The following is a 13,130-nucleotide window of genomic DNA, read 5'->3' on the forward strand; positions in this document are numbered from 1 at the left end:
ATAGGCTTTTGAATATTCTTCACGGAATGACTGCAGTTTTCTTTTCGGTTTAAGACTCGTTTGCGATTTTTCTCCGGCTGATTCCATGATCGTTCGCTCGTTTGGAAACAATGGCAACTGGTGCCTCGTGCTTGGCAGCGGTGCTATAAATAGCCTCGCGCATTTAAAAAAAAAAAAAAAATTGAATTAATGAAAAACCGTATTTTTTATCACTGCAACCGTAATAGGTTGATGAAAACCGTACTAATTACGGTAAAACCGGAGTAGTTGGCAGGTATGCATTCATTGGTAGCAGGTTATAGTTTGCTTTGTACATCATTTTAGCTCTTTGCAATTTTACCAAATCACTGAACTTTAATATTTTTGACTCAATAAATAAATAAAGGGTTTGTATGTTCTCTATATCCAACATTATGTATTATTCTAACTGATTTTTTTGTAACACGGTTAACGAATGTAGCGCACATGTGTAGTTATTTCCCCATATTTCTGCACAATAACTCAGATATGTAACACTAGCGAGCAGTAGAGAATATTTCTTATACTTTAAGGACTTCTTCGTGCAAAAAAAACAAAACACGAAGTTAAAGGCGACAATAAATTAAATATTAATAGTATAAATATTACCCATTAATAATAAAAGGTGAAATGTGTTTAAAAGGCGCTTATGGACTTTTTAACGCACATTTATTAGTCTATGTGGAGTCAAGGGTGACACTATTGTAAAGACTTTGATATTTATAGGTTTAGCTCAGCCAGGATTGCAGTAAATGTGTCCAAATGATCAGTTCTACTTCAATAACAAAGCACAATAAGAGTTCCATGAAGCAAAAGCGTATATTAGCTATTTTCACCTACTTTACTTGTAACACCTTATGAGCTAACCTGCTAGCTATGCTAACAGCTCATCTGCTAACTATGCTAGTAGTATTTTTTTTTTTTTAATTCGACCAATATAATAAATGTGCACGTCGTCGACTCACCTTCAGAATCGCTCATTTTGTTGCAAAGGTTATTAGTGTTTGCCGACACAACGAAGGGTCTTTTCAGCTAAATTCAAGATAGTTTGAGTTGACGACGTCGGGATTCGGCGCCAAATGCTTCTTTGGAGCCACAATGGCGGACTCACGTAGTGACGTCACGTAGGTGGCTATAATTGACTGAAGTCACTGGCTCCAGAGAGCCAAAATGGCGGACTCGTGACGTCACGTAGGTGGCAATAATTGACTGAAGTCACTGGTTCTCTTTTTGTACTTATTTTTATTATTATGTCTCGATTGTTTGTGAATGTTGCAGTTTATAAATAAAGGTTTGTAAAAAAATAAAAATAAAAATAAAAATAAAAAAAAGTCACTGGCTCTTGAGAGCCATAATGGCGGACTGGTGACGTCACGTAGGTGGCTATAATTGACTGATGAAGTCATGTTGAATATTATAAATTAAGGTTAATAAAAGTACAAAAGATTTAATAAAAGCTCCTCGACAAAAAAAAAAAATAATAATAATAATGTATAAATAAATATATGTAATAAAATAAATATGTAAATAATAAAATAAAAATAAAAATAATAAATAATACAATATGATAAAATAATAAAAATGTAAATATATTAAAAATAATGTATAAATAAAATAATATGGCTCTCGAGAGCCATAATGGTGGACTGGTGACGTCACGTAGGTGGCTATAATTGACTGATGAAGTCATGTTGAATATTATAAATTAAGGTTAATAAAAGTACAAAAGATTTAATAAAAACTCAACGACAAAAAAAAAAGAAAAAATAAATAAAATGGAAGTTGCTGGCTGTCGAGAGCCATAATGGCGGACTGGTGACGTCACGTAGGTGGCTATAATTGACTGATGAAGTCATGTTGAATATTAGAAATTAAGGTTCATAAAAATAAAGATTTAATAAAAGCTTGACAAAAAAATAAAAAATAAAAATAAAATGAAGTTGCTGGCTCTCGAGAGCCATAATGGCGGACTGGTGACGTCACGTAGGTGGCTATAATTGACTGATGAAGTCATGTTGAATATTATAAATTAAGGTTTATAAAAAGAAAAAAGATTTAATAAAAGCTCAACGACAAAAACAAAATAAATAAATAAATAAAATGAAGTCGCTGGCTCTCGAGAGCCATAATGGCGGACTGGTGACGTCACGTAGGTGGCTATAATTGACTGATGAAGTCATGTTGAATATTATAAATTAAGGTTAATAAAAGTACAAAAGATTTAATAAAAGCTCCTCGACAAAAAAAATAAAAATAATAATAATGTATAAATATATGTAATAAAATAAATATGTAAATAATAAAATTAAAATAAAAATAATAAATAATACAATATGATAAAATAATAAAAATGTAAATATATTAAAAATAATGTATAAATAAAATAATATGGCTCTCGAGAGCCATAATGGCGGACTGGTGACGTCACGTAGTTGGCTGTAATTGACTGATGAAGTCATGTTGACTATTATAAATTAACGTTTATAAAAGTACAAAATATTTAATAAAAACTCAACGACAAAAAAAAAAGAAAAAAGAAATAAAATGGAAGTCGCTGGCTGTCGAGAGCCATAATGGCGGACTGGTGACGTCACGTAGGTGGCTATAATTGACTGATGAAGTCATGTTGAATATTAGAAATTAAGGTTCATAAAAATAAAGATTTAATAAAAGCTTGACAAAAAAATAAAAAATAAAAATAAAATGAAGTTGCTGGCTCTCGAGAGCCATAATGGCGGACTGGTGACGTCACGTAGGTGGCTATAATTGACTGATGAAGTCATGTTGACTATTATAAATTAAGGTTCATAAAAATAAAGATTTAATAAAAGCTCCTCGACAAAAAAATAAAAAACAAAAATAAAATGAAGTCACGTAGTTGGCTATAATTGACTGATGAAGTCATGTTGAATATTATAAATTAATGTTTATAAAAATAAAACATATTTAATAAAAGCTCCTCGACAAAAAAAAAAAGAAAAAACAAATAAAATGAAGTCGTTGGCTCTCGAGAGCCATAATGGTGGACTGGTGACGTCACGTAGGTGGCTATAATTGACTGATGAAGTCATGTTGAATATTATAAATTAAGGTTCATAAAAATAAAGATTTAATAAAAGCTCCTCGACAAAAAAATAAAAAACAAAAATAAAATGAAGTCACGTAGTTGGCTATAATTGACTGATGAAGTCATGTTGAATATTATAAATTAATGTTTATAAAAATAAAACATATTTAATAAAAGCTCCTCGACAAAAAAAAAAAGAAAAAACAAATAAAATGAAGTCATTGGCTCTCGAGAGCCATAATGGTGGACTGGTGACGTCACGTAGGTGGCTATAATTGACTGATGAAGTCATGTTGAATATTAGAAATTAAGGTTCATAAAAATAAAGATTTAATAAAAGCTCCTCGACAAAAAAATAAAAATAAAAATAAAATGAAGTCACGTAGTTGGCTATAATTGACTGATGAAGTCATGTTGAATATTATAAATTAAGGTTTATAAAAAGAAAATAGATTTAGTAAAAGCTCAACAACAACAAATAAATAAATAAAATGAAGTCACTGGCTCTCGAGAGCCATAATGGCGGACTGGTGACGTCACGTAGGTGGCTATAATTGACTGATGAAGTCATGTTGAATATTAGAAATTAAGGTTCATAAAAATAAAAAATACTTAATAAAAGCTCCTCAACAAAAACATAATAAAATAAAATAAAATGAAGTCGCTGGCTCTCGAGAGCCATAATGGTGGACTGGTGACGTCACGTAGGTGGCTATAATTGACTGATGAAGTCATGTTGAATATTAGAAATTAACGTTTATAAAAATAAAGATTTAATAAAAGCTCCTCGACAAAAAAATAAAAAAATAAAAATCAAATGAAGTCACGTAGGTGGCTATAATTGACTGATGAAGTCATGTTGAATATTATAAATTAAGGTTTATAAAAATAAAGTTTTAATAAAAGCTCCTCAACAAAAAAATAAAAAAATAAAAATCAAATGAAGTCACGTAGTTGGCTATAATTGACTGATGAAGTCATGTTGAATATTATAAATTAAGGTTTATAAAAAGAAAATAGATTTAATAAAAGCTTAACAACAACAACAAAAAGAAATAAAATGAAGTCGCTGGCTCTCGAGAGCCATAATGGCGGACTGGTGACGTCACGTAGGTGGCTATAATTGACTGATGAAGTCATGTTGAATATTATAAATTAAGGTTTATAAAAATTAAAAATATTTAATAAAAGCTCCTCGACAAAAAAAATACAAATAAAATGAAGTCGCTGGCTCTGGAAAGCCATAATGATGGATTCGTGACGTAGGTGGAGCGCAATATTAATTTGCATCAAGTATTTTTCCTAACATACAAAGTTTTTGTGACTTCCCCAGCAGTAAATTAGGACACTTTTTCCACATGGTACGTTTTTATGTGAAGCCAAGAGCAGTGAGGAATGCATTTCCACTCTACAGGAATATGTACAAAGCCAAACAGACCGACACAGTCCAAAAGCACCTGGTCTATACACACCAAAGCACGTTGCACTTCTTCTATGTACACACCTTCCGCTGCCCGTAACAAAGTGACATGGCCACAGCAGGCTCAAACTCAAATGAAACCAGAGTAGTTTGTTCTACTTGTTAAAATGATGCTACAGCAGCCGTTAAGACGGATTAAATAAATAAGTTAGCATGCCAATTCTTCACAGCATGTGATTCCAGCGTCCGGCTACTTCATTAAAACTTCAAAATGGGGAGCGGCTTTTTCCCAATACTTCAATAATAACTCACTGAAAGGTGAAGGAAGGAAACACAGTACAGAAGCGTTCACTTCACGCCAAGGACCAAGCAAGAAAAACAACAGGGGGTAAAAAAAAGGAATGAAGCCTGGGTATGTCCTACGTGTCAACACGGCCATTCCATTTAGAATATAGTGGTACACCTAATATTTACAACTTATTCCTCACTTGACGGGCGAGGAGAATCATCATTAGTGCCGTTTCCACGGTTACCATGCAGTTAGTGGGCTGGCGAGGGACAGATGCACGGAGTGAAATGACCACAGTGTTTTACTGGCGCCCAACCATTCGCAAGTAAGTACGTTTTTACTCATTTTAAAAAATGATTCGCAAGCGAAAAAAACCCAACAATTTTCTGCAAGTAAAAAAAGTTCAAACTTTTGGCAGTAATATTCCAAAGCACCTGTAATTACACTCTACAGCCACAGGGGGGCGCTGCAAAGAAGCAGCAGCATAATGGGCAGTGAAATGGCGACAAAGGAGAAAGTAAACAAGCTCAACCTATAAGTTAACACTATACTTCCGAATAGTTTTCTTTTACTTTTGGACAATAGTTTTTATACTTGCAATTTGTTTTTTTACTTGCAGAAATTTTTTTTTTATACTTGCAAACTATATCAGACAATTGTTTTTAATACTTTCGGATAATTTTTTTATACTTGCCAGTAGTTTTTTTTAATTGGACAAAATTGTTTATATACTTGCGAATAGTTTTCTTTTACTTTTGGACAATAGTTTTTGTACTTGCGAACAGTTTTCTTTTACTTTTGGACAATAGTTTTTATACTTGCGAATAGTTTTCTTTTACTTTTGGACAATAGTTTTTATACTTGCAACTTGTTTTTTTACTTGCAGAAAATTGTTTTTTATACTTGCAAACTGTATCGGACAATTGTTTTTAATACTTTCGGATAATTTTTTTATACTTGCCAATAGTTTTTTTTAATTGGACAAAATTGTTTATATACTTGCGAATAGTTTTCTTTTACTTTTGGACAATAGTTTTTATACTTGCGAATAGTTTTTTTACTTGCAAACTGTTTTTTTTATTTTCAAACTTTCGGACAATTGTTCTATTACTTTCGGATGATTTTTTTGTACTTGCCAATATTTTTTTTTAATTGGACAAAATTGTTTTTATACTTGCGAATAGTTTAGTTTTTTTTAATTAATTGGACAACATTTTTTTTAAACTTGCGAATTTTTTATTTTTTTTTTACTTTCGGACAATTGTTTTTATACTTGCCAATAATTTTTTTTATTTGCAGAAACATGTTTTTATACTTGCCAATAATTTTTTTTATTTGCAGAAACATGTTTTTATACTTGCCAATAATTGTTTTTACTTAGAGAAAACAGTTTTTGTACTTGTGAATAATTTTTTTCATTGGACAAAATAGTTTTTATACTTGCAAAGTTGTATTTACTTGCAAGAAATAGTTTTTATACTTGCGAATAGTTTTTTTAATTGGAAAAAAAATGTTTTTAAACTTGCGAATAGTTTTTTTTAAATGGACAAATTGTTGTCATACTTGCAAATTTTTTTATTTTTTTTTACTTTCGGACAATTGTTTTTATACTTGCAAATCATTTTTTTTATTTGCAGAAACATGTTTTTATACTTGCCAATAATTGTTTTTACTTGTTTGTTACAGTTTTTATACTTGCGAATAATTTTTTTCATTGGACAAAATAGTTTTTATACTTGCAAAGTTGTATTTACTTGCAAGAAATAGTTTTTACACGAATAGTTTTTTTTAATTGGATGAAATTGTTTATATACTTGCGAATAGTTTTATTTTACTTTTGGACAATAGTTTTTATACTTGCGAATAGTTTTCTTTTACTTTTGGACAATAGTTTTTATACTTGCGAATAGTTTTCTTTTACTTTTGGACAATAGTTTTTATACTTGCGAATAGTTTTTTTACTTGCAAACTGTTTTTTTTTATTTTCAAACTTTCGGACAATTTTTCTATTACTTTCGGATGATTTTTTTATACTTGCCAATATTTTTTTTTAAATTGGACAAAATTGTTTTTATACTTGCGAATAGTTTAGTTTTTTTTATTAATTGGACAACATTTTTTTTAAACTTGCGAATTTTTTATTTTTTTTTTACTTTCGGACAATTGTTTTTATACTTGCAAATCATTTTTTTTATTTGCAGAAAAATGTTTTTATACTTGCCAATAATTGTTTTTACTTAGAGAAAACAGTTTTTGTACTTGTGAATAATTTTTTTCATTGGACAAAATAGTTTTTATACTTGCAAAGTTGTATTTACTTGCAAAAAATAGTTTTTATACTTGCAAATAATTGGACGAAATTGTTTTTATACTTGCGAAAAGTTTTTTTAATTGGAGAAAAAATGTTTTTATACTTGCAAATAGTTTTCTTAATTGGACAAAATTGTTTATATACTTGCGAATAGTTTTCTTTTACTTTTGGACAATAGTTTTTATACTTGCGAATAGTTTTTTTACTTGCAAACTGTTTTTTTTATTTTCAAACTTTCGGACAATTGTTCTATTACTTTCGGATGATTTTTTTATACTTGCCAATATTTTTTTTTAATTGGACAAAATTGTTTTTATACTTGCGAATAGTTTAGTTTTTTTTATTAATTGGACAACATTTTTTTTAAACTTGCGAATTTTTTTTTTTTTTTTTGACTTTCGGACAATTGTTTTTATACTTGCAAATAAAATTTTTTATTTGCAGAAACATGTTTTTATACTTGCCAATAATTTTTTTTATTTGCAGAAACATGTTTTTATACTTGCCAATAATTGTTTTTACTTAGAGAAAACAGTTTTTGTACTTGCGAATAATTTTTTTCATTGGACAAAATAGTTTTTATACTTGCAAAGTTGTATTTACTTGCAAGAAATAGTTTTTATACTTGCGAATAGTTTTTTTAATTGGAAAAAAAATGTTTTTAAACTTGCGAATAGTTTTTTTTAAATGGACAAATTGTTGTCATACTTGCAAATTTTTTAATTTTTTTTAAGTTTCGGACAATTGTTTTTATACTTGCAAATAATTTTTTTTATTTGCAGAAACATTTTTTTATACTTGCCAATAATTTTTTTTACTTGGAGAAAACCGTTTTTATACTTGCGAATCATTTTTTAAATTGGAGAAAATAGTTTTTATACCTGCAAAGTTGTTTTTACTTGCAAAAAATGTTTTTTATACCTGCAAACTGTTTTTTTACTTGCAGAAACATTTTTTATACATGCAAATCTTTTTTTTTTTTACTTAGAGAAAATAGTTTTTATACTTGCAATGTTTTTTTAATTGGACAAAATTGTTTTTATACTTGCAAATTGTTGGTTTATTTAAACTTTCGGCCAATTGTTTTTATATTTGGAAATACATTTTTTTAATATTTGCCAATCATTTTTTTTACTTGGAGAAAACAGTTTTTATACTTGCGAATCATTTTTTAAATTGGAGAAAATAGTTTTTATACCTGCAAAGTTTTTCTACTTGCAAAAAATGATTTTTATACCTGCGAACTGTTTTTTTTTTACTTGCAGAAACATTTGTTATACTTGCCAATCATTTATTTTACTTAGAGAAAACAGTTTTTATACTTGCGAATAATTTTTTTAATTGGACAAAATTGTTTTTATACTTGCAAAGTTGTTTTTACTTGCAGAAAAAAATTTTATACATGCAAATCTTTTTTTTTTTACTTAGAGGAAATAGTTTTTATACTTGCAAAGTTTTTTTAATTGGACAAAATTGTTTTTATACTTGCGAATTGTTGGTTTATTTAAACTTACGGCCAATTGTTTTTATATTTGGAAATAATTTTTTTAAATATTTGCCAATCATTTTTTTTTACTTGGAGAAAACAGTTTTTATACTTGAAAATCATTTTTTAAATTGGAGAAAATAGTTTTTATACCTGCAAAGTTTTTCAACTTGCAAAAAATGATTTTTATACCTGCGAACTGTTTTTTTTTTACTTGCAGAAACATTTGTTATACTTGCCAATCATTTCTTTTACTTAGAGAAAACAGTTTTTATACTTGCGAATCATTTTTTTAATTGGACAAAATTGTTTTTATACTTGCAAAGTTGCATTTACTTGCAAGAAATAGTTTTTATACTTGCGAATCGTTTTTTTTAATTGGACGAAATTGTTTTTATACTTGCGAATAGTTTTTTTAATTGAAAAAAAAATGTTTTTATACTTGCGAATAGTTTTTTTTAATTGGACAAAATTGTTGTTATACTTGCAATTTTTTTTTTTTTTTTTTTTTTAACTTTCGGACAATTGTTTTTATACTTGCAAATAATTTTTTTTATTTGCAGAAATATTTTTTTATACTTGGCAATCATTTTTTTTACTTGGAGAAAACAGTTTTTATACTTGCGAATAATTTTTTTAATTGGACAAAATTGTTTTTATACTTGCAAAGTTGCATTTACTTGCAAGAAATAGTTTTTACACTTGCGAATCGTTTTTTTTAATTGGACGAAATTGTTTTTATACTTGCGAATAGTTTTTTTAATTGGAAAAAAAATGTTTTTATACTTGTGAATAGTTTTTTTTAATTGGACAAAATTGTTGTTATACTTGCAATTTTTTTTTTTTTTTTTTTTTTTTTAAACTTTCGGACAATTGTTTTTATACTTGCAAATATATTTTTTTATTTGCAGAAACATTTTTTTATACTTGCGAATAATTTTTTTAATTGGACGAAATTGTTTTTATACTTGCAAAGTTGTTTTTACTTGCAAGAAATTGTTTTTCTAATTGTGAACAATTTTTAAATTGAAGAAAAAAAATGTTATACTTGCGCATTATTTTTTTACTTGCAGAAAATATTTTTTTATATTTGTGAATCTTTTTTTTTTAATTGAAGAAAATTGTTCTTATACTTACAAATCGATTGTTTAATTGAAGAAAATTTCTTTTTCTTTTTATACTTGCAGGAAATAGTTGTTTTAAGTGAATGAAATAATTGCATGAGTAAAAGCATGTGGGGAATACTTGGAGCTTGTATGTGCAAGCCAAGTTGTCAGTATAAGCGTCTACCTCGCCTGCCAAAACAAAGTTACGCTTCACGCCAAACTGTTCCGTGTTAGTAAAGGTTTTAAAGTGAGAGGGAAGATGAAAGGTCACATGATGGCGTGCAGCAGCAGCAGCATCAGTCGCGGGAGCGGCCCACAATGGCCAGGATGTAGAGGAAGATGTTGATGATGTCCGTGTAGAGGTTGAGGGCAGCAAAGACGTACTCCTCGGGGCTGAGGGACAACTTCTTGTTGCCCAGCAGCAGCTGCGTGTCCACGGCCAGGAACTGCAGACAGGAAGACAACGTCGGCGTGAGTGAGTGAGCGAGAAGGCCAGAGGGCGCCCACAGTAGTTTTGAGGAACTCACGCAGGTGAACAGGAGCGCTCCCAGGGAGGCGTAGACGATGTGCAGGATCCTGTGGCGGATGAACATGCACAGGATGCCGAAGAGCAGGAGCACGATCAGGCACACGAACAGCACGCCTTGACAGGAAGTGAAGTCATATTTGCTCTGTGGACAACAAGGACAACTATCACCATCAGGTGACAGGAAGTGATGTCATATTTGCTCCAGGAGGACATGTCACTCCTCCTCTAGCCGACCCCTCGGGGGGGGGTTGGCAGTGCCATGCCAAGGGGGGCACAAATTGTTTTTTTTCTAAAACTGCTACATTACAATCATTTTGTGAATGTCCACACATTTAACATTCTACACCAAAAAAATTATATACTCATTATTATTATTATTATTATTATATATGTGAATGTCCAAGAATTCACATACCGTATTTTCCGCACTATAAGGCGCACATAAAAACCACACATTTTCTCAAAAGCTGACAGTGCGCCTTATAACCCGGTGCGCTTTATATATGGATTAATATTAAGATTCATTTTCATAAAGTTTCGGTCTCGCAACTACGGTAAACAGCCGCCATCTTTTTTCCCGGTAGAACAGGAAGCGCTTCTTCTTCTACGCAAGCAACCGCCAAAATAAGCACCCGCCCCCATAAAACAGGAAGCCCTTCTTCTTCTACTGTAAGCAACCACCCGCCCGCGTAGAAGAAGAAAAAGCGCGCGGATATTATCATTTCCTTTGTGTGTTTACATCTGTAAAGACCACAAAATGGCTCCTACTAAGCGACAGGGATCCGGTTCATGAAAAGACGCAATCTCTCCATCCGCACACGGACTACTATTTCACAGCAACTGATATTCCGGTGAACCGCACTGTGGATACAACGGGAGCACGTACGGTGAATATTCGCACCACAGGGAATGAGAAGTCATCCTTCACTGTGGTTCTAGCTTGCCATGCTAATGGCCAGAAACTTCCACCCATGGTGATATTCAAAAGGAAGACCTTGCCAAAAGAGACCTTTCCGGCCGGCGTCATCATAAAAGCTAACTCGAAGGGATGGATGAAGAAAAGATGAGCGAGTGGTTAAGGTAAGTTTAAGTTTACGCGAAGAGGCCGGGTGGCTTTTTTCACGCAGCTCCGTCCATGTTGATATACGACTCCATGCGCGCCCACATCACGCTGGTTTTAATATATTATTAAAGTTTGACTGACCTATTTGACTGTTTTTTTGACATTCCTTTAGCGCAGTTAGATGCGGCTTACAACACGGGGCGGCTTATAGGTGGACAAAGTTTTGAAATATGCCGTTCATTGAAGGCGCGGCTTATAACCCAGGGCGCCTTATGGTGCGGAAAATACGGTATATAACATCTTACACCAAAAAATAATCAATTTATTATAATTAAATGTGTGAATGTTTGGACATTCACACATTTAATAATAATAAATTGATATGAATATATATATATATATATATATATATATATATATATATATATGTATATATATATATATATATATATATATATATATATATATATATATATATATATATGTCTTAATAAGATTATCCAAAAAATAGTGCTCGATACCGTGGTAGAGCGCAATATATGTATGTGTGGGGAAAAAAATCATCTCTACAGGCCTGTTTCATGAGGGGTTCCCTCAATCATCAGGAGATTTTAATAGAAGCATTCGCATACCATGGTTTATATAGGGCACAGAGTGGGTGGGTACAGGCTGGCGTAGGGGCGTGGTGATTGGCTCATGTGTTACCTAGGAGGTGTTTCCGTCTGTGACGGCATGCTGATACAATTTCGCTGCGCTTGTTGAGGGATGACAGGTCTGGACGGTAAATAATAAACAGTTTCTCTTTCAAGCACAGGTTGCATCTTTTATTACCACTATTGTAAGGTGTGCTGGATGCAAGAATTTGCCATGTTATTGAATATTCAACATTATTGAATACCACAGAACTCAGCAAACACATTTGGGACCTCAAAGACAATAATGTTGAATATTCAATAACATGGCAAATTCTTGCATCCAGCACACCTTACAATAGTGGTAATAAAAGATGCAACCTATGCTTGAAAGAGAAACTGTTTATTATTTACCGTCCAGACCTGTCATCCCTCAACAAGCGCAGCGAAATTGTATCAGCATGCCGTCACAGACGGAAACACCTCCTAGGTAACACATGAGCCAATCACCACGCCCCTACGCCTGCCTGTACCTACCCGCTCTGTGCCCTATATAAACCATGGTATGTGAATGCTTCTATTAAAATCTCCTGATGATTGAGGGAACCCCTCATGAAACAGGCCTGTAGAGATGAAGTAGTCTTGTGATTTTTTCCCCACACATACATACATACATACATATATATATACATATATATATATTGCTGATTATGGCATACAGCTTAAGAAAACTCAAAAATCCTATCTCAAAAAATTAGAATATTTCCTCAGACCAAGTATATAGATCATTTTCCAGCATGATCTGGCACCTGCCCACAGTGCCAAAACCACCAGTAACTGGTGTACCGACCATGGCATTACTGTACTCCATTGGCCTGCCAACTCCCCTGACCTGAACCCCATAGAGAATCTGTGGGGTATTGTGAAGAAGAAGCTGAAAGACACCAGAGCCAATAATGCAAATGAGCTAATGTTTGCCTCGGTGCCCTAAAATATGAGCCCTCCTTTCCAACCTTTCAACCCTACTCTTCCCATATACGCAAAACATGTTTTTCCCTTTCCCAAAATTCCTGATTTTCCAGGAATGTTCTCCCCATTGACAGTGAATGAATGTGTATTATACAATCTACTGCATATGCCACATTTCTATTAGAAGCCTTCCAACATCCACACACTCCACTCACCCTGGACATTCAAGCCAGCACGTTT

The 13,130-nt window shown here is 31.9% G+C and overlaps 2 protein-coding genes across 3 annotated transcripts in view; both read right to left on the reverse strand.

Annotated features, from left to right (window-relative positions):
- Window positions 1-1,182, reverse strand: part of LOC133577478 (synaptonemal complex central element protein 1) — a 33,564-nt gene extending 32,382 nt beyond the window's left edge. Inside the window, exon 1 of the mRNA XM_061931348.2 lies at window positions 984-1,182. Coding sequence (XP_061787332.2) covers window positions 984-999 — 16 coding nt within the window. The 5' untranslated portion in view covers window positions 1,000-1,182. The remainder of the gene's footprint in view (window positions 1-983) is intronic.
- Window positions 1,183-4,434: 3,252 nt separating this feature from the next.
- The window catches only part of grinaa (glutamate receptor, ionotropic, N-methyl D-aspartate-associated protein 1a (glutamate binding)), a 28,560-nt gene continuing 19,864 nt past the window's right edge, over window positions 4,435-13,130 (reverse strand). Inside the window, exons 6-8 of one of the 2 annotated variants that reach the window (XR_012049373.1) lie at window positions 10,225-10,368; window positions 8,263-10,143; window positions 4,435-7,986 (exon numbers count right to left, since the gene is read on the reverse strand). Coding sequence is in view for 1 of the 2 variants with exons in the window: in XM_061931406.2 (XP_061787390.1) it covers window positions 9,994-10,143; window positions 10,225-10,368 (294 nt within the window). In the remaining variant the exon portion in view is untranslated. Of the gene's footprint in view, window positions 10,144-10,224; window positions 10,369-13,130 lie in introns of both variants that reach the window. The other variant, XM_061931406.2, reaches the window with a different exon arrangement.

The sequence above is a fragment of the Nerophis lumbriciformis genome, linkage group LG37 (genome assembly GCF_033978685.3).
Source record: "Nerophis lumbriciformis linkage group LG37, RoL_Nlum_v2.1, whole genome shotgun sequence".
Classification (NCBI taxonomy): domain Eukaryota; kingdom Metazoa; phylum Chordata; class Actinopteri; order Syngnathiformes; family Syngnathidae; genus Nerophis; species Nerophis lumbriciformis.